The sequence below is a fragment of the Astatotilapia calliptera genome, chromosome 1 (assembly GCF_900246225.1).
Source record: "Astatotilapia calliptera chromosome 1, fAstCal1.2, whole genome shotgun sequence".
Taxonomy (NCBI): Eukaryota; Metazoa; Chordata; class Actinopteri; order Cichliformes; family Cichlidae; genus Astatotilapia; species Astatotilapia calliptera.
The window spans coordinates 27,865,771-27,885,902 of NC_039302.1; the positions used below are offsets into that span (position 1 = coordinate 27,865,771).

Below are 20,132 nucleotides of genomic sequence, written 5' to 3' on the forward strand. Positions count from 1 at the left end.
CAAAATCACTAATTCTTTGCCTACAACGTTCCAATGAGAATTCACTGTCATTAAGAATTATAGTGCTGTCTCTGTTTAAGTGTTTTAACATACTTGCACCAGACGTCATAACCAATTCACAGTAGAGAGAGAGAATTAAGCAGACTCGCTTCATCCAACGATAAAAGCTCCTGTCACTGGAACACAAAACAAAATGGGTAGTAATAAGCAAGAAGTTACATTTCCATGAAAGCAAAATCTTTTAAAACTCCTCTTTGTTTCACAGAATAATCTTCGAAGTTACATAACACCATAAATGGCAAACAGAGTTTTCTCAGTCTCTCATTAGCCTTAGTGCAACGGTTGTCCCACAAAGCATCACGTAACATAACAGCTAATGCTTTCTCCTGCTGAGCTGTCTTTACAGTTTTTCTCAGTCGCTTTGGTGCATTTCTCACAACAGAATTAAACATTGCACAACAGTTAGTTCAACCACCACAACATGTAGTCGTTTTGGCACAACCCTGTGGCGGTTTCACGTTCACTGCGTCCAAAGGCATTTGCCTTTGGACATGAAGCAGTTGAGTGAGTACAAATATCTAAAGAATGGTCACGTTTGACTTCCTATTCATCACTATCTCCTTTCTTTCATCATGAATGTCACAATTATTCATACTTGTACCGGCTGAATAGTCATTGTCCTTACAACTAATAGTCTTCATTGCATTGCTTGTGTCAGTGCACTCAAAATTGCTGAACAGCTTGTCAAACGATTCATACACCCATTTTGAAAACCCTATTTTGGAGGAGTTCCCATGAAAATCTCCATAAACTACATGTCTCAGGTGAACCTTATCTCACACTAATGAAAATTGGTGTGTGTCACTCCTACTTGCAACCAATGAAAAGCCTCTCCTACCCAGTCACAGGTGAACCGCGGCACAGCATCCCCCACTCCACAAGTACATATATACTGTAATGTAAACCAACAGACAGGATTGGCATGAGGTGCATACTGAATCTACAAAACAGCAGAACATGGAACGTCAGCCTCGTGGAAGAGGAGTGAGGATCGGTGGAGGACGAGGACAAAACCGGGTGAGAAGAGGCCAACCACATAGACACGTTCCTGACGAAATCAGGGCAACACTTGTGGATCATGTGATAAACCATGGCCTCACAATGGCCGAGGCTGGTCGAAGGGTGCAGCCAAATGTTGGGAGAACTACTGTAAGTTCTATCATCCAGACATTTCGTCGGGAAAACAGGTGAGCACACCGTAATCTAGTTACAGTATGCAGCACAAACTAATTTGCTCTGCACTTTCATAGTCATACAGGAGACTTGCATTAGGACATGACCTTACAGATCCTTACACATAGACGTACTGTAACTGAAGCGCAGACTTGGCCCAGGTGTGGCATAGTGTGCTGTGGTACAATACAGTAATGCTGTAAAGAAAGGAGTTTTGAATGATAGTCCTGTGACAATCACTGTAAGCATGTTTGCGCTTACATGTGTGTGTTTTCCCATCTGCATCTCAAAAAGGACTGCCAGACAACCTAGAGGAGGTGGAAGAGGTCCACTTATGACTCCGCAGCAAGAGGAAAGAATTTGTGCAATGGTGGCTGCAAACAACGCTTTGAGACTGAGAGAAATACAAAGAACTGTCGTAAACGATGACACCATCTTCGGAAATATTCAGTCAATATCAATTTCCACCATAGACAGAGTCCTCAGACGGAATGAAATGTCCATGAAGCAATTGTACAGAGTGCCATTTGAACGGAACAGTGATCGAGTGAAGGAGCTCCGTCACCAGTATGTACAGGTAACACATGTTCGCATATGTACCTCTGTTCACTGTAACAGTTTAGGCCATGTACTCAACCTACTTTTATGCATGTTACTGTAATCCTATGTACAATTCCAACTGTACAATCTGTTCTGCCAAATGCACCATTACAGACCTGTCTGATTCTCATCCTTTGTAAAGCATATCCTGGAGTTGGAGGCCAGGGAACCCCTGCACATGTTTGTATATCTTGACGAAGCGGGATTCAATCTCGCAAAAGGCAGACGGCGTGGACGGAATCACATTGGAGAAAGAGCCACCATTGATGTCCCAGGCCAACGAGGAGGGAATATTACAATGTGTGCCGCAATCTCAGAGAATGGTGTTCACACCCATATTCCTCGTATTGGTGCATACAATTCACAACACCTGTTGGCTTTTCTGGATGCTCTTCATAGGGACCTGATCCCACAAAATGGAAGGGATGATCCTGGTGACAATCGGACAATGTATGTAGTGGTTTGGGATAATGTAAGCTTCCATCACTCTGCTGTAGTCAGGCAGTGGTTTGCAGCACACGACAGGATGCTTATGGAGTTTCTTCCTCCTTACAGTCCATTCCTGAATCCAATTGAGGAGTTTTTCTCTTCCTGGAGGTGGAAGGTATATGACAGGCATCCACATACCCAAATGACCCTGCTAGCAGCTATGGATGCAGCTTGTGATGACATCACAGCAGAGTCCTGCAGAGGGTGGATTCGACACTCCAGAAGATACTTTCCCCGATGCATCGATAGAGCTGACATACGCTGTGATGTTGATGCAAATATGTGGGCAGACAGACGGGAGCGTCTAGATATCAATGATTGATATGCAGCAGTGTCTGTTTTTCAGTTTGTTTTTTTTGAGTCGTAACTACTGCAGTGAGGTTTACTGTCTAGGTGAGTTTGTTTGCTGTAAAATGTTTGATTTACTGTATTTCCCCAGTTTGCACAATGCTGTGAACAGTTTCAATTAAATATTATCAAGAGTGCATATGGAGTGTCTTGATTGTCCTTTACAATTTATGGTTTTCAACATGCCATGCATGCGGTCCGGACTTGACATGTCATTGGGAAGCACCTACAAAGACATCCGTCACAATGGGAACATGTTCAGACCATGTGATTTTGTGACCAAAGGTGCTGGTCTAATGACTTGTAATTGTGACAGCCCTGACACTTTGTTTGGTATCAGTACTTGCTTTTGATGAATGTATTGTCTGTTTTGCTCAAGGGATTTGTTGTTGATGCATTGACAACTTATTTTGGACACCTGACTTTTCTTTTTGATGGAGTGACTCACTTTTGCAAGTTATCCACCATGTTTTGCAGTTTGCACTAATTGTTTTGAGAAGTGCCTTAGTAGTGGTGGAGAGTTCAATTCTGTTGTGAGAAATGCACCAAAGCGACTGAGAAAAACTGTAAACAAGGCATCTAGCCTTCTGTTGAATCACTGCAGGTGCTCAGTGGTCAATATTCCTTTGATGAATGCAAGATGTGACAATTCACTTCGTTGCAAATTTTTTTCCATGGTGAGAAAATACAAAAGATTGCACTGTTTGCGCAACTTCTGTTTACTCCAAGGAGGTTTCCAGGGGTTGCAGTAGGGCAACGAAAAGAAGCACGTCATGAAACTGGCAGGAGTTTGATAAGAGCAACTGTAAGCAATTACAGTTCAGCAGCTCAACAGAGAATTGGAGGCTGTAACCTACTGTTAGGACAGAGCCATCGCTAAATCCATGGTGACGGGCAAAGCTGCCTGATCTGTGATTTGCTATTACTCACTTTTAAGTCTGAATTTTTCTGCAGTACCTCAAAACACCAGGGACCTCCTTTAGATTTGGTAAGAAACCATTAGTTCTATCAGTATTTTTAGTTTTTGTACTTTTTCTAAAATGTGGTTGAATATACACCATTGTCCCTCTCCATTTTAATAAGCTTCTTGCACATGGCTCCATCTCATTTCATCTTAGATTAGTTATGGCTATTGTTGCTAAAAGATATTGCAATAATGGGTGAATGTGACACACACACACACACACACACACATACATACATGCATACACGCACACACACACACACATATATATATATATATATATATATATATATATATATATATATATATATATATGTGTGTGTGTGTATATGTGTATACACACACACACACACACACAGAGACAGACAGACAGACAGACAGACAGACAGACAGACAGACAGACAGACAGACAGACAGATAGATAGATAGATAGATAGATAGATAGATAGATAGATAGATAGATAGATAGATAGATAGATAGATAGATAGATAGATAGATAGATAGATAGATAGATAGATAGATACACATACATATTCCCTCTTGCCGGTTCAAAGTTTTCATATAGTAAGATGTTTGCAAAGAAACCAGGTTTTTTTTGCAAATAAACTTATATCCATGGAGAAGGTCATTCTCATTTTCATTGGGTTGTAAAAAAAAAAAGGAGGGGCTATAAAAGCTTTTAATGCCTTATTTGTCTGTAACAGGTACATCTGCAAAACAGTTATTGATGTCACAATGGAGAAAGAGAGGAAGGATAGCGAAACAGGAGAAAGTTGGTAATTTGGTGATTCACTTTTAAATGAAGATAGACAGAGGTAGGGGGCTGTAATCTATCCCATTGGTCAAGAACAGATTAGTAGTCCATCAACAAATCATAGGAAGAACACATCACACTTGCATCCATACCTACAGTTTGAATCACCAGTTACCTAACAAGCACTTTTTTTAAACTGCAAGAGGAAACTGGAGCACCTGGAGGAAACCCATGTAGAGACAGTGAGAGTGTTCACAGTCCAAAATGCACCCAGCACCTGTACGACCCTGCTGAAAACCTGAACCTTTTACTTAAATCAAAATGACCTGATGGGAAATTAAAATAATAAATGGCCTTTAACCTTTGAAGACCACATGGTTACTATATGGTTACAGTTGCCATTTAGGTCACTCACTGAGTCCTTTAACAACAATTTACAGTCTCTCTGCTTGCAGAAGGTTTGTTTTAAGCAGGTTTTAAAGACTGAGTGAACTCGTGAAATAATAGGATATTTAACTCAGTGAAGCGCAAAAGCTTCAATATGTGCAATTAAAGCAAGGCAACACTCATTTTTCAATGCAGTCATGCCTATCAAATTGATCACGCCTTTTTCAATTTTGCACATATTTCATAATTCTTGCCTTTTTCCACACATATAAAACAGATGGTTCAGCAGTTTCTATTTGTGTACCTTTCCTGTCTTGTGCTTGGTGTTTTTAGATTATGATGTAGTGTTGCCAGCAGATGAGCGATTGGAGAAGTGGAGCAGGGACCTCAGCGCTGCTCAGTGGTTACACTGTGTGTAAGCAAGACACCACAAATGCCCAGCACACACAAACCTGTCTTTTAGATGATACTTTGTCAAGAGCAAGGGCCAATGAATGCAGAAGGTAGACAAATTACACATCACTGCTGACAAAGGGGCAGGAGAGAAGGAGAACAGCAATGTGGTTCCCTGAACCTGGATTTGTCTGCTGTGACTAATGATACTGGTCGATAAGGGATCATACATGTCATCAGTGTTCAAATGCCTTCTATTCAGTCCCTGAAAGGACTGTTAGTTTTCCTTTTGCCCCTGGTCCTTTCCCCTGGGTGGTCATTAGTGGTGGTTAAAAATCTCTCCACCTATCCACCAGTAGATGGCGTGGGCGATCTGACTGTTTTGCCAGAGGTAGTGGCTAAAGATGGAGGTTCTCTGCCTTCTCTGTCTTCATAATGGTGTTGCTGAGTTACATAAGAGTGCAGTATCTCTCAGCAGGCTCTCCATAAGAAATTATGCGTTAGATCTCAACCCAAACTCCCTGCTTTTATTTCTTTTTGTTCCTGGGCAGAGCTCTGAGCAGAGAGCCACCAAAATGCATTTTTCCCTCCCTTGCAGAGTGATAGAGAAATTCTGCTTTGATCACTGACCTAATTAATGAAGCAATTGATGAATGTAAATACCAGATTAGTTATGCAAATGATCACAGTACAGAAAAAAAGCAGGAAAATACATTGCCCCCATTAGAAAGTTCTGAGGGTGCAGAAATTATGAATGCATGAGGCAACATCTTGTTCATGGTAAAGTTAAAAAATACTGATAAACAAAAATAAAGCTGAGATTGTGGCAAAAAGGTTTTAGGGTCGCAGCAATTTAAGTGATGATGCATGATGAGAGCCTGGGTGCACTCTTCCTATTCTAAGCATAAATCAACTTTATTAGGACAATCTCAGGCATTTTCAGCCCTGTATTGGGCAGGTTTATAGTTTAGATTGGCACTTATGACAGGTAGGATCTATTTGGTATTGCTGACATCAGTCTAACTATGAGTGAAGATCGCTGCACACTAATTACTATATTTATACACATTTGACTGACATTTAATTAATTATATGACCGACCGCCCAAACAACTCTGTGATCAGCCACAATACTAAAACTACTGACAGATAATGTATATGACACTGATCACCGGGTTACCTCAGGTCCTGGCATTTATCTTAATTATGTTACACAGCATAACACCCTAACCTTACTGTAGACCTATAGACCAAGACCCCAATTCTATCAGCACCTTTTGACAGCAACATCCCTCCATTTAATGATAGGTAATACAGATTCCCATATAAGCAAGTCAGATCCATGGAGACCTCAACCTGCAACCCACAACATCTAAATGATTCACTGCCAAAACTCTATGGCCACTCACCATATGACACCCCAAGAAACCCTTGTCCGTGCACTAATGAGTTGGAGCTGTTTTGGCAGCACAACGAGGATACTGTGGCTGACTGCTGTGTATGAGACAGAAAAGACAACAGCAGGAATAATACCCTTAGGTGATAATGGTGTAGACATGTATCAAGTAAAGCATATCTATAAGTATATTATAAAAAGGTTATTCATCTAGAGCTTTATCAACAGATGCCCTTTGCCTTAGAGAGGTTGATACTAAGCTCAGTGTTTATTTGTTAGGTTAGAAGCTTTGCTTTTTTTGACCACTGTCACTGGTCTCACAGCATCATTTTCACCATTACACAAAAACTACATTTTTAATTATTGGAACATTTAGGAGGCATATATTTCTCCTAGGTGGTAACAGAACACAAAAATATTCAAATTATTACGAATTTTATTACTAGCAGTGGGAAGGAGTTTTTCCTTCCCACTGTCGCCAAAGTTCTTGCTCATAGGGAGTCATATGATTGTTGGGTATTTCTCTGTATGTATTACTGTAGGGTCTACCTTACAATATAAAGCGCCTTGAGCTGACTGTTGTTGTGATTTGGCGCTTTATAAATAAAACTGAATTGAATTGAATACATCTTAGTTTAATGGGAATGCCACTACCTTAGCAACAGTTAAATTCTTTAACAAATTAATCTCAACTTGATACTGACTCTAGATGGAAAGTCATTCATAAATGACACTAAGATACTAAGATATAAAACTCTGTCTGAACGGTTAACCTCCATTCATTTTTAACAGAAGGTGTATTGAATATATTTACAAAAAATTTGTTACATTTTCAGTGTGCTTTTAGAGTAGTTGCTATCATTTAGTGTGTTTTTTGATAGGCAGTTTGATAAATGGACGGTCTGCCATTTGATTTATGTCTACCCAGAAGATGTGTGACTCACTGAATGAATCCACTTAATTATGTATAGAAACAAATCTGGGGCCTTAAAACATGCTATATTGGATAATTAATATTTAGTGTTTTGTTTTTAAAATACAATTCTGAGATGCTGATAATTTATAAGTTTAATCAGTTAGGAGTAGTTTTAGTTGGGAACACTTTTTAATTACGTTCATAATTTATTTGATGTGATTTGATCTTATTGTATGAAGATGCGATTTTGTGTTACGGGGCACGGCGTATTTATCCAGCATGGTAAATCATATCTTCATTGTTTGCAGTAGTGCAATGAAGTTACGTTTCAAACACTGACAGCTTGAGACAAATGTTAATAGCTAAACATCCAATGCTGCCAGTATGCACAGAGAGTAGTGGTGTTTGGACTACTGCGTACTATTCACTCAGACAGAGTGGAAGGATTTATTCCAGATGATGGAGTAATTTGTGATTTGGGAGAATGCCTCACTAAGCTGGATAGTCTCTTGTTTCAGATTTTTACAGCTATGTCATTATATGCCCGAAAAAGTCAAATCATGGACCAAACTGAAATGGATGGAAGTAAATGTGTTATTGGGAGGTTGCTGGGTCAAAAATCTGCACCAGCATTAAAATCTTGGCTTTGAAAGTGAATGAATAATCCTTTCTTTCTTACCCCAACGGCTTAAGTGGAGCTATTTAGAGACCTGCAGTCAAAGACTGTGGTCTTGGTGGGCAGCTCTAAGACATGAATGAGCAGTGAGTGTAAAATAGGGCATTTCTGCAGAAGACATACACACAAGAATTATCAAAACAATTTGGTTAAATTTGCACAGCTTATTGCTGACTTTGTATTATTAGGAAAAAAAATGTAACATATATTTATTTCTTATCTCCCATTTAAACCTTAAATCTGACAAAATGTTCACAAAAAGAGGTTTTTACAAAAGAAAGTAGAGGATTTGCACCTCTGCAGATTGGTCATAATGGGAGGATAAATAATGATAAAACTACCAAGGCTTATAAGAAGTCCTCGTTTCTAAAATTACCTGAATTTTTCTGGCAGTCTGTGCCGTGTACTAATAAGGATCAGAGGCCCTCCATATGCTCCTCATGTCCCTTTCTACACTGGAGAGTCCAGGGATTAAGAGCTTGTGCTGCAAATGAAGCCAAACTGACCTCAGCTTTACCGCGGCATGGAGAGACACTGGGAGAGGATGAGAAAAGCAGAATGGTGTTCATTCTCACCACTGTACTCTGACGTTTTATTTTACCCCTATACACTGTCACATTTCAGGATATAAAGTTGTTTCAGTTGTTTTTAGCTTGAGTCAGAATTTTTCTTTTTAGGTATTACACACTTATTCCAACCTCTCTATATCATGTTTTTGGTAAAGATCTTTTTTGTTGTCAATCCTAAGAAAAGTGCTTTTAGTATTAATAAGTTAGTGCCCAAACTCTTGTGTCTGTAGATGTAGCCATCGTTAAAATTATCGGGACAAATCTGCATGGGTAAGTGGCAGTCTTCTTGTATGTTTGTGGTGCTGTGTAAGAGGATTCCATGTGGCTTACCAGCCTTCTAAGACAGGGCTCACAGGTTTAGACTTCGTGTTTGCCCAATTCTGTGGTCCTGAAGAGACTGCTGTCATCTGATTATATGAAATATCAAGAGACTGCCACTGGGCTTCCTAAAACTTTAAAACTGATTTAGGGCCTATGAATCATGAACATTCTTTAATGGAGCCTACTGAGAGAATGTGTGTCAAAGACTTCCTCCCACAGAGCCTTCTGATTTCCTTTTGGCTCTCAGCAAAAATGAATTGGATGAAATACAATAATTACACGGATGTTAAAGACTTATTTAGTTACTTTTTTTTTTTAAATCCGATTAAATGAATTTATAATAATAAAATGACATTTTTGGGGGTTGTTAAATTTAACCTCCTAAGACCTGAACTCTTTCATGGCATGCATTTAAAATTTTTCTTTGCTATTTAGGTTGATTGGGACCTGATGAATATAAAAACAAAGAATTACCTGATTTTTTTTAATCGAATGTTTGTTTCTGAGACAAATGAGATCCACATATGAGGACACTGGTTTTAAATTTTGATAGAACAGTGACAGCATAATGCCCTCATAGTGGATATCAGGCCCTTGTAGAGAAAAATTAAGTATTTTGGTCTAGACATCCCAAAATGTGATGTCCACATATGTGGACGCCAGGTCCTAGGAGGTTAATGTGTTTTTTGTTTTAGTTTTTTTAATGATAGGTAAATATTTTGGACCAGTGTGCTTCATGTTAATTTCTTGCTATGATAGATCATTTTAGCTTGGCAGTTCACGGCATTTTTTAAAATGTTAAACAGATGTAAATTAGTAAAAACTGAAAATTGCATACAATTAACAAGCTTTATGACAATTTCCCATTTGCTGTGCAGAATTTACTTTCGTCTTTGTGTGTGTGTGTGTGTGTGTGTGTGTGTGTGTGTGTGTGTGTGTGTATTTAAACAGATTAGCAGTAGAAGAAATAAGTTCGTAATGACCACCCATGAATTTTCAATGTATCATATTTGCCAATTTTTTAAAAAAAGGAATAAGAATTAAAGTTGTATCTAATACACAGTAATCATCTCATTAGTTTCCATGCATCAAAATTACTAAATGTAATGTCTTGTTTGATCAGTCCCAATGCCAGAAATACAGAAGCCCTGAGGAAATGTGTGCTCACTGAGGAGATGGATTGAAAAAAAAACACCTTTTAAAATGTTACAACTTTTTAATGGCTTTCTTTACACAAATCTTATCTTAAGTGTGATTTTCTCTTTTGATGCACTGTTTGGGTTTAATACTATGCAGGTTGAACTTCCATAACTCAGGATGGGATACAGTTTAAGTAATCCAGCAGATTTATTCAGACCTTCTACAGATAGCTATTGTCTTTTTGGTATAACACTGGATCCACTGTACCCTTCCTTTAACTTCTCCGGATCCTTTAATGATTACAAACAATCAAAGCAACAACATGAATGTGCTTTACTCAACCATTCCAAAGTCAACAGGAGCTCATGACTTTAACTAACTCCATCAAGAGTGGCTGTGACTTAATTAAACCCTACAAACAATGTCACGGACCACAGGGGCTGTCACTGCTACTTTGCCCAAACTTAAAATGCTAGAGAAATGCTATTACCTCAAGTTGTTTTGTAAAAAAAAAAAAAAAAAAACTTTTGAAACATTTGCCTCTGGCTATGGCCCTTCAGGAGACAATAGTCACTATTGGTCCACTAATTAGGTACTTTGAATTAATTTAGTATCCTAAACTTTAGAAAATTCATTGGAATAGAAATCAAACCTTTATCTCACAGCATCAGCTGAATAATGTAAAGTTTCCTGACTATATGATTAATATGTTTTAAGTTAGACAATAAAGTTCAGCATTTCAGGTTGGATTAAACCTGTTGACTGCTGGCTTTACCACCTCAGAACTTATTACTGTTATAGGCCATTATCAGGTGATCATTAGAATCAGCTCAGCAACGTGGAAAATAGGATGTTCAGCAATTCTAGTTACAGGTTTGTGAAGCAGATTGCATTAGCACTTACTGGGAGGTAACAAAACTCAGAGGTTACTTAATTAAAGAACCCAACATCTGTTCAGTGAGCGATTAAATATGAGAGGCATTAACACAAGGTATTTAAAATGAGTTTTGGCACTATAGTTTCTTCAACAGATGATTTAGCAAACAGCTGGGTTTTTTGTGAGCAAGCGTTTATATCACACGCCTGTGTTTCTTTCTTAAGATACCATTTTCTATGCTTCAGGTGGCAGAAAAGCGTAGTTAAGGAATTGATTCTTAGGTCAGGTTGGCTGACCTGAGAAACAATTGTCAGGCTTTGTACCGCAACATAACTTCATAATCTTTCTCTGTTTCATACTGCTGAGCACTACAAATCTGTTTTACCGTTTGCCAAGTTTTTAGTAAGAAAATAAATTAAAAAAACCTCCACCATATACTAATATACTAGAGAGAATGCAAAAAAAAAGATATATATAAATATATGGATTTGTTAGCAAAAAACAAAAAAATAAACAAAACCAGCAATGTTGACATACTAATTGATTAATGAACCATGTAAACTTGAATTACAGATGTTCTTCGGCGAACACACAGTGATTCTAAACACGTAATGTAATCCCCAGATATTTTCATACTTTATTAAACATATGTAAATGGCATTTACCACTCTTTTATCCTAAATTAGACCCCGGGGTACAAGAACTGGAGCAACATCCTTTGTTGAAGTCTCGATTTCCTTATGACTGGAGTAAAAGACAGCAATCTGAGTCTGTTGGCTGTGATCCAAAGAAGCCAGGGGGAACAGAGGAGTGAATGGATAGGTGAGATGCTGTGACAGATGGGTACCGGGGGTCATACGCAGGACAACAGCAGGGTGCTTCACCGAGTGTCACAAATATTATATAGCAATTCACAGAACACCACATGGAGGAAGTAAGCTCTGTGGGATGCATGGAATAAAACATAAAAAGCTTTATTCTGCAAAAATCAAAGTTGCAAAGTTGGGCTACCGGTACATTTAACCTGATTTTACTGTTTTGGATTTGTTAAATAGTAAAATAATATAAATGCAAAACACATACAACATATAAATGATAAAATGTTTTCTACATAAAATTGTTAGATACAAAAAGTATATGATAACATTAAATTAACACTGACTTCTTTATTCAGACATTATGGCTTAACCCTTGATTGTTAGTAAATCAGAGATGCATATTAATATTGCCTAGCATCAAAGTAATAAGCACTTTAAAATCAATAGTGAACTATAGCCACTGTTATTTCACGATGTTGCATTTTCTATTAGTCCAGAGTTGTAACTAAGCCTTGACTGAGAGGCAAGATATGCCCATGTCATGTGTGCATATGAGGAGCTTTGTGGTGCTACTGACATATAACGTTTTATAGGATTTGGTTGCATAGAGTTAAATAGCCTATGTGGAGAAAAAAAAAGACAGGGACTGCATTCGCTGAAATGCATTGGAAATCATCAGCTATTGTCCAATGATGGTTTTATTCATAAACAACACAGATTTCTTGGCCTAGACATCACTGGCTAGACCGGTTCCCAGACTAATCACTGACAAGCTGCTGTCTGGCAGCAGTTCCCTTATACTGTACTGTACTACATGATATGATGGGGAAGGAAACTTGTTTGGAGGTTTTGATGCAAATCTAATAATAATATGTTATAACTATATAATGTAAATGATAACTTCTTGCACAGAAGATTTTTGGAAGTCCACATGTGCAAATAAACATTAAATGAACAAATCTGTGTTTCACTAATATTTTCTTATCTAATTATTTTCTACAAACAGATGTAAAACTGGCTAAGATTGTGCATATAAGCAGTGAAGGCCTGAATGTGCTACAAAACTGAAAACACATCATTAAACTGAATACTCATTGTGTTATTAGTATTAATAACAATAATCATTTGTGTTATTATTATGTCTTTTGTTTTTTTTTAAGTTTTTAAAAAAAATCCAGCATAGGCAGAAAAAATTGAATTCTATTATTCAATAGATTCAATAGATTTAGTACAACCACTGTAGCAATCGCTTTGGCTGGTTTTCATCTTTGCTTTGTGTTCATATGTACAAATGAAAAGAGAGACTGTGTAAGTGTCTTCATTAGGATGTGAATGTGTGTTGGTATGTAGAACTGTAGCCTAATACATACAGTACTTTTCATGAGTAAAGGCCTAGGTAGTACAAAGACAACAGTAAATGGACAAGTGACAAATTCTAACACTTAAATATACATGGTGAGGAGTAGAAATAGGGACAATATATTAATAGCTGTCACCATAATCCAAAAAGCCTGCAGAATTGAGCCTTTAAATTCTGTTTGAATGAAAACCAGTAAAAACATCCTGGTTTAGAGGTCACTGCAGTACCCCATTATCAGCACGTAGAAATGCTCACAAAACCTTTTATAACCAATTAGTGTTTATTGTGCTCACACTACAAGCACAAATCAATTTGTTGACATCATTACCCTGCACTTACCAGTGGTGTGCCAACTGTGAGCGATTGGAAACGTGATGACTGATCCTATATCAGTTAGTAAGTGGGGCCAACACCCCACTATACTCTGTGGCCTGGATGTAGCCATTATTGTAATATGATAAATAGGACACAGATTAAGAAACACAATTTCCCTTTTCTAATATGACTGGAGGTCTCATTTGGAGATATGGCTAATCTTTACACGGCTCTCCATCTCCATCATGGGTCCTCTTCTGAAGCCCAGTGAGACGGTTCCTCTCCTCCTCCAATGACATCCCCATTAGAGCAATCCTGTTGATAAATGCCAGGCAGATTACAAAAAGGGTGGTTTCATCTCAACGTGCTCCTTAGGCTGCACTCCAAGACAGGCCAAGCCTCTGTTCCCCGCCCTTTAAATTATACCCTATTTCTTTACACAGTCAACCAAGACCCACTGACTATGAATAATGCATCAGGGTAATCAGTGCCTCTCAATGGATGCACAGAGCATGGAAGAGATGGATAAATATGGTACAGATTTGGCTACCATTCATTGTATGCTTGGCAGATGGCAGAAATAATTTAAACACCGTTGGAAACAATGAAGTCATTCACTGGGTCAAGTGTATTAAGCAAGCAATTTTTATTTAAACAAAACAGGGCCATCCTTGATCCAGCACAGATCTTATCCATTGGAAAAAAGGAAATCTAGACTTTCCTTAGATCAATAGTATTCGGCTTTCTGGCTTTGAATGATCTGCTTCTCTGTCAGATGCATACTTTCCACAAAATGGCTAAGCTTTTAATGTACATTTAATCTACACCCCATCACATCTACTGGAAGCTATAGTACTAAAGAAAATGCATTGTTATCATTGGGATGTGATCAATGAAGAGCATTCACAGAGTGCCAAAGGCACATTGGAGGTCTCCTTATTGAAGATCAATCAGAGACAAAGCCCATCCTCTTACTAGTGGCAGTTGGACATTCTGTTATCAGCACACCTAGAACTTCAGTTATAGCAGTAGCAGGATTCAGATTAAAGATAATGCCAGAAACAAGAAAGGCCTTTACTACGAAGAGCCACAGTAATTTGCTCAGTTTCACTTAGTAAATAAAGCCACTTTTACTTGTTTCCCTTTAAGCGAACAAGCTACAACTTTACATAAAACAACATGTAAGTAGTTTAAGCTTTAAATTCTACAAAATGCAGTATTATGGATTGTAGAGCTCAGTGCAGGTTCGATTTAATACTTAGTTGGTTTAACGTCAACTATATGAAAACCTCAAATTAAGAAAATAAATTGCAGCATATACATAGGATTACAGATGCCTATGGCTTTGTTTTTGTGGCTTGTCTTAGCATTTTTAAGAGCTGCAAAGAACACTTTAATACATTTTAATATGAACTAACGCATAAGGTTTAGATTAATAAATTACGAATTTTTAAGAATCTAAAGGAACCCTCATTGCTATGAGTCATAACAGGATTGAAACTATTTTTAATTGTTTCAGTTGATGAAAAAATACCGTTCTGACTTACGTACTTAGATATGTTTAGAAGGAAAGATTCTGTAAGCAACAAAGAACATAGTTCGAGATAAATACAAAAAAAGACGAATGGTAAAAAGGATCTCTAACCAAAATTTGTATTTCATCATTGCTAGTGGAGCTTTGTGTAGAGTTTTGTAGAGTTTTAATGTAGATATAATATCTATACAGATTTACCTGCAACCTTAGCTGGTGTTGGCCACATAAGCTGAAATAACTTTAAGTAGGGGTTCAATGTAATTGTGTCCAGCTGCACATTGACCAGTTTGCTTTTTAAACTATGACATGCAACACTGTGTGTAACACAATTTTTGATGACTTGATGAGATCATGTTTTAGAGATTTTCAAAGCTACCTTTTTCTTATCCTGTCTCTTTTTAAAGACAAAACAAAACAAAAACTACAGGCCATTTCACAGTCTTCCATTTGGTTTCTGTGTGTTCCGTTTTCATTTTGACTCAGACAGTTAGCATCATATGTATCTGAAAATTAAAAATGTCATATTTTTGTGTATGCTACTGTTTAATGACAAATTTAGCATGGCTCTAATGTTGTTTTAGGACAGGAAAAAAGATTATTTCCACCATGCACCCCATGCAGAGTATTAGGGAACTGATATGGTAACACATTTTTTTAAAAAGTTTAAAGGTTTAAACATCTAACTTCAAAGAGAATAGACAGCTACATGATAGGACGCATGAAAAGAAACAAAAGCCGGATGTCCAAGTTAGAAAATATGCAACAAGAAATCTATAATAAATTTGTAATAAATCACCAAAGCTGCATAGAAATGTAACAATACATCAGAAACAACTTTCATCATGTCCAAAATCATTGTGTAGGATGTGCTTAAATTGGTGCTAAAATATTTTCCCCCTCTCTCTCTTTCTATCATGTAGCCCTTCCATTCTCCAAGCTCTGAAGTTGGGCTACTCTTGTTTTTTATGTGTTCTCTGAAAGCCCAAACTTTTTATAGTCATTTTCCACTAATACCTACTGGGCTCGGCTTGCCTTGACTTTACTCGGTTTTTAGTTTTTTCAAGGTTCCAAGTGATCTGAATCGACTCGAAAATGTGACACCAACAGCATCACTTAATGAGTCATGACAGCAACTCCTTAACAATGGAAATGGCTGCACAAAAACCAACACTATGGCCCAGCGAAGAAGCAGCAGGTATACAGTACTGTCTCCTTCGAATTCCTCCATTGTTGTGTTTTTGGTGTCACATACAAATGATGTCCTCGGACCTTCAGCCATGTTACTATAACGACCTAAAGCGCACTGAGATGGTACTCAACTGTAATAGAAAACGACCAAAACCAAATAGTCGAGTTGAGTGTAGTCAAGCCGAGTAGGTGGAAAAAAAGGCTTTACAGTCTTTGGTATGTGCATTTTTGTGTGAGACATTTGTAGATTTTTATTCTTTCAAATTAAAAGTGTTGCTATACAACATCTAATAAAATCCCATGAAAGTAGTGATGGGTCGTTCGCGAACGAAATGGCTCTTGGAGCCGGCTCTTTGACGTGAACGACGCGAGCCGGCTCCTTATCGCGAGCCGTCACGTGGTTTTGTTTTGTTTTTTTCCTTTCTCTCAGCCTCTCTCTCGCACTTTTTTCCGCTTCACTCTGCACGCGAGCCTTGTGCTTTACGCTGGGCAGAGGGGGGAGGGGCGGTAGTTACACTCAGTAGCACAGGAACAGAGCCAGAGAGAGAAAAAGAGAGGCAGGGACAACAACATTAGAAAGGTATAGTAATCATCCACAACTATTTTCGGTTGCAGATGATAAAGGATTGAGAAAGTTTATTCATGCAGGTCCATATGACAGAGAATATGCATGTTCTTTTAGTTTTCATATTATAATTTATATTTAATTGTGTTGTGGTTTGCAGGTGTTCTTTTCACTTTAAATTTGTGAAAGGAAAAAGCTGAAAATTTAAATAGTTAAAACTTGAAATGTGAATAGTTGATTTTTGTATTATATGATTTATTTATTACATTTTATGTGAAGTGAATAAATAAAAGTATATTTACGGTGGCCCCTAGAGACAAAGCACATACAAACTTCAAATCACGTACGAACTCTGAAGCATGTACAAACTCCAAAACACGTAAAAACACGTACAAACTCCAAAACACGTAAAAACTCCAAAACACGTAAAAACACGTACAAACTCCGAAGCACGTAAAAACTCAGAAGCATATAAAAACTCAGAAGCACATAAAAACTCAAAACACGTACAAAAGACAACAGAAGTGCTCCAGGATGCTGGGCGCAGTGTTGAGCCTTTGTTATCTTGTGGCTACACAAGCCAGCAAGTACCAACGACCGGATTTGGTGTGTGGTAATAACAGGTAAATGAACTTTTTTTAAAATTATTTGAATATATATATGAGTGCCTGTGTATAAATACACAAACAATACACACATGCTTTCAATTGTGTAATTTAAGTGATCTAGTAGCTCTGCTTTGGAAGTTCAGTTCATGCTAGAAATGTGTTTTGGAGTTTGTACGTGTTTTGTCTCTAGGGGCCACCGCATAATTTATATATAAACATATATAAATAAAACCACTTGTTTTTACGTTAGTAATTCCTTTTGTGCATAATTTTATATTATTGTTAATAATAAATTAATTAAAGCAACAAAACAACCTGAAGAGCTGGTTCGGAGCCGAAAGAGCCGGCTCTTTTTAGTGAGCCGAACCGAAAGAGCCGGATCTCTAAAAAGAGCCGGAAATCCCATCACTACATGAAAGAGTCTCAATCTTTTTATTCCGAAGGCCTTGTAGAGCTTTGGATTTTTGACACCGTACATACTTAGAAGTAAAGAACACAAACCCTAGATGTCTGTCACTCCTTAAGGAAGTATTAGTTATTGACACCTAATTTGTAACCTCAAAATTATATTTTTAAGATGCGATAAACGTTGATTAGTCCAACATGTCAATTTTACTTATCATTGTTTTGAAGATACATTTTTTATCTGGATAGCCATTGTTTCAAAGGTCAAGCGCTCGTAGCCCTTTTGACTAATGTGATGGACTTCCACTGTGATTTAATGCTTAGCTCCTGCTTTTCACCAAGAGGGAAGTTTTTTTTTTCAGTAAAATGCCAGGTATTAATCCTGCCTGATGTTATAACACAGTTTTGTAATAGTAAGCTAGGGTGAGCTAGTTCAGCTACACAGTCAGGGTCAGCGGTCCCCAACCCCCGGGCCTCTCCTTGCCACACAGCAAAATCTCCAGTGTTAAATTAACACTAGAGAGTGTCTATATGGGTCCATTCCTCTGAGTGTTAAATACAACACTGTTGAGTGTTTAAATTAACACTTTTGACAGTGTTATATGTTTAAAAGTAACCTGGTCAGTTTTGAAGATTAACAAAGACTAACACTGAGCAGTGCTGATTTTCTAACACTGGAATATTTCTAACATTTTGAGTTATTTTCCAGTGTTAGAAAATCAGCACTGCTCAGTGTTAGTCTTTGTTAATCTTCAAAACTGACCAGGTTACTTTTAAACATATAACACTGTCAAAAGTGTTAATTTAACACTCAACTGGGGCTCGGTCACTCAGGCACAGCTGGGGGCCGGCGGAGCTCACGGGCGCGTCACTGCAACTCCCCCTGACTTCTGCTCCGCGGCTGCTGGGCGAGCCCTCATCTGGGACTCTCCTCAGCTCTTACTGGAACAGTGGCGCGGCTGCCCCTCTGTTGGTCTTCCATGGTCTCTTGTGTTCTGGGGGCCTCTGGATGTCTGGAGTTTTGATCTCCTCCATACCCGCTTCACACCCTGGAGGACGGGGCTGTGGCCCCCCCACACTCCCTAGCAGATCATTACATGGAGAAACCTTTGGAATGCAAGCATGCTGATCCACACAGGTATGCACACATGGGTATTCACAGACGCGGACTAAAGCTTTCTTGGCTGCTGCCTCAAAGCACACTGTGCGCTGTCTATCTTGCGTGCTGCACAATATCGTTTATTATTTAGTAAATATTGATATCTATGACTAGCTAGTTTATTGTGATGGTGCTTTGTTTTCTCTATTATTATGTTGCTCTTTGTTGTTTGCTGTCTCCTCTGTTTGTCTTTTTTGTTTGTTTGTTTTTTCTCCATACAGGTGACCCAGGAGTTCTTTTTTTTTTTTCTCTCTCTTCCCCCCCCCCCTCTCACCGTCTCTTCTCCCCTTTGGTTTTCTTTCTTTCTCTCCCCCTCTTTCTCTCATTCATTCCCCCTGTCCTATTTATAAAAAAATAAAAATAAAAAATTTAACACTCAACAGTGTTGTATTTAACACTCAGAGGGAGTGGACCCATATAGACACTCTCTAGTGTTAATTTAACACTGGAGATTTTGCTGTGTACCGGTCCGTGAGTCGTTTGGTACTGGGCCGCGAGAGTTGAGGCTCAGGTCTTTTGTGGGGTATGGTTTTCAGGGTTTTTATCGGTTTTCAGCGTTATTTTGTTATCGTTTTTATCGTTAACTCTGTTTTCCTGGGTCTTTTCACGTGTGTTATGAATAAATCTTCTTTTTTTCGATACCGGTACTAGTTTTATTTTGTTGTATTTATCCGCGACACCTTAAAGGCCGGTCCGTGAAAATAAACCGGTCCGTGGCGCCAAAAAGGTTGGGGACCGCTGGTCTAGCTTATTGTCTAAATTTAATTTACAATTAAAATACAATTTGAAGTGTTAGTAATATGTTACTTTATATTATTTCTCTTAACATGGTCACAACATGCTAAAAACTATTTATGGTGAGTATGTGTTCCCTGAAACTGTTTCACAATGATGTAATGTTTTAACATGCATAGTCCACTGGGTACCAGTCAACCTGTTGGTCTGTTCACTTGCCAGAGTATAAAAGGTATACATGGCAGTAGGGCTTCGCGATATGACCAAAATCTCATATCCCGATATAAAACATCTATTGTCCCGATAACGATATAAATCACAAAAATGTAACATTTTCTGTAAATTCTGTGAATCTCGGGCAGCTCGACTTGCATGAAGTGTT

At 38.1% G+C, this 20,132-nt stretch overlaps 1 protein-coding gene across 2 annotated transcripts; it reads left to right on the top strand.

The window, feature by feature from the left end:
* Nucleotides 1–553: 553 nt before the first annotated feature.
* On the top strand, nucleotides 554–2,809 carry LOC113023551 (uncharacterized). Of its 2 annotated transcripts, XM_026169774.1 has the most exons (3): nucleotides 554–1,810; nucleotides 1,976–2,283; nucleotides 2,389–2,809. In XM_026169774.1, exons 1-3 carry the CDS (start codon nucleotides 1,481–1,483, stop codon nucleotides 2,642–2,644), a joined length of 894 nt encoding a protein of 297 aa, XP_026025559.1. In that variant the 5' UTR covers nucleotides 554–1,480; the 3' UTR covers nucleotides 2,645–2,809. The 2 variants fall into 2 exon arrangements, with proteins under 2 accessions (XP_026025559.1, XP_026025465.1); XM_026169680.1 differs by having other exon boundaries at nucleotides 1,976–2,809.
* Nucleotides 2,810–20,132: the final 17,323 nt, after the last annotated feature.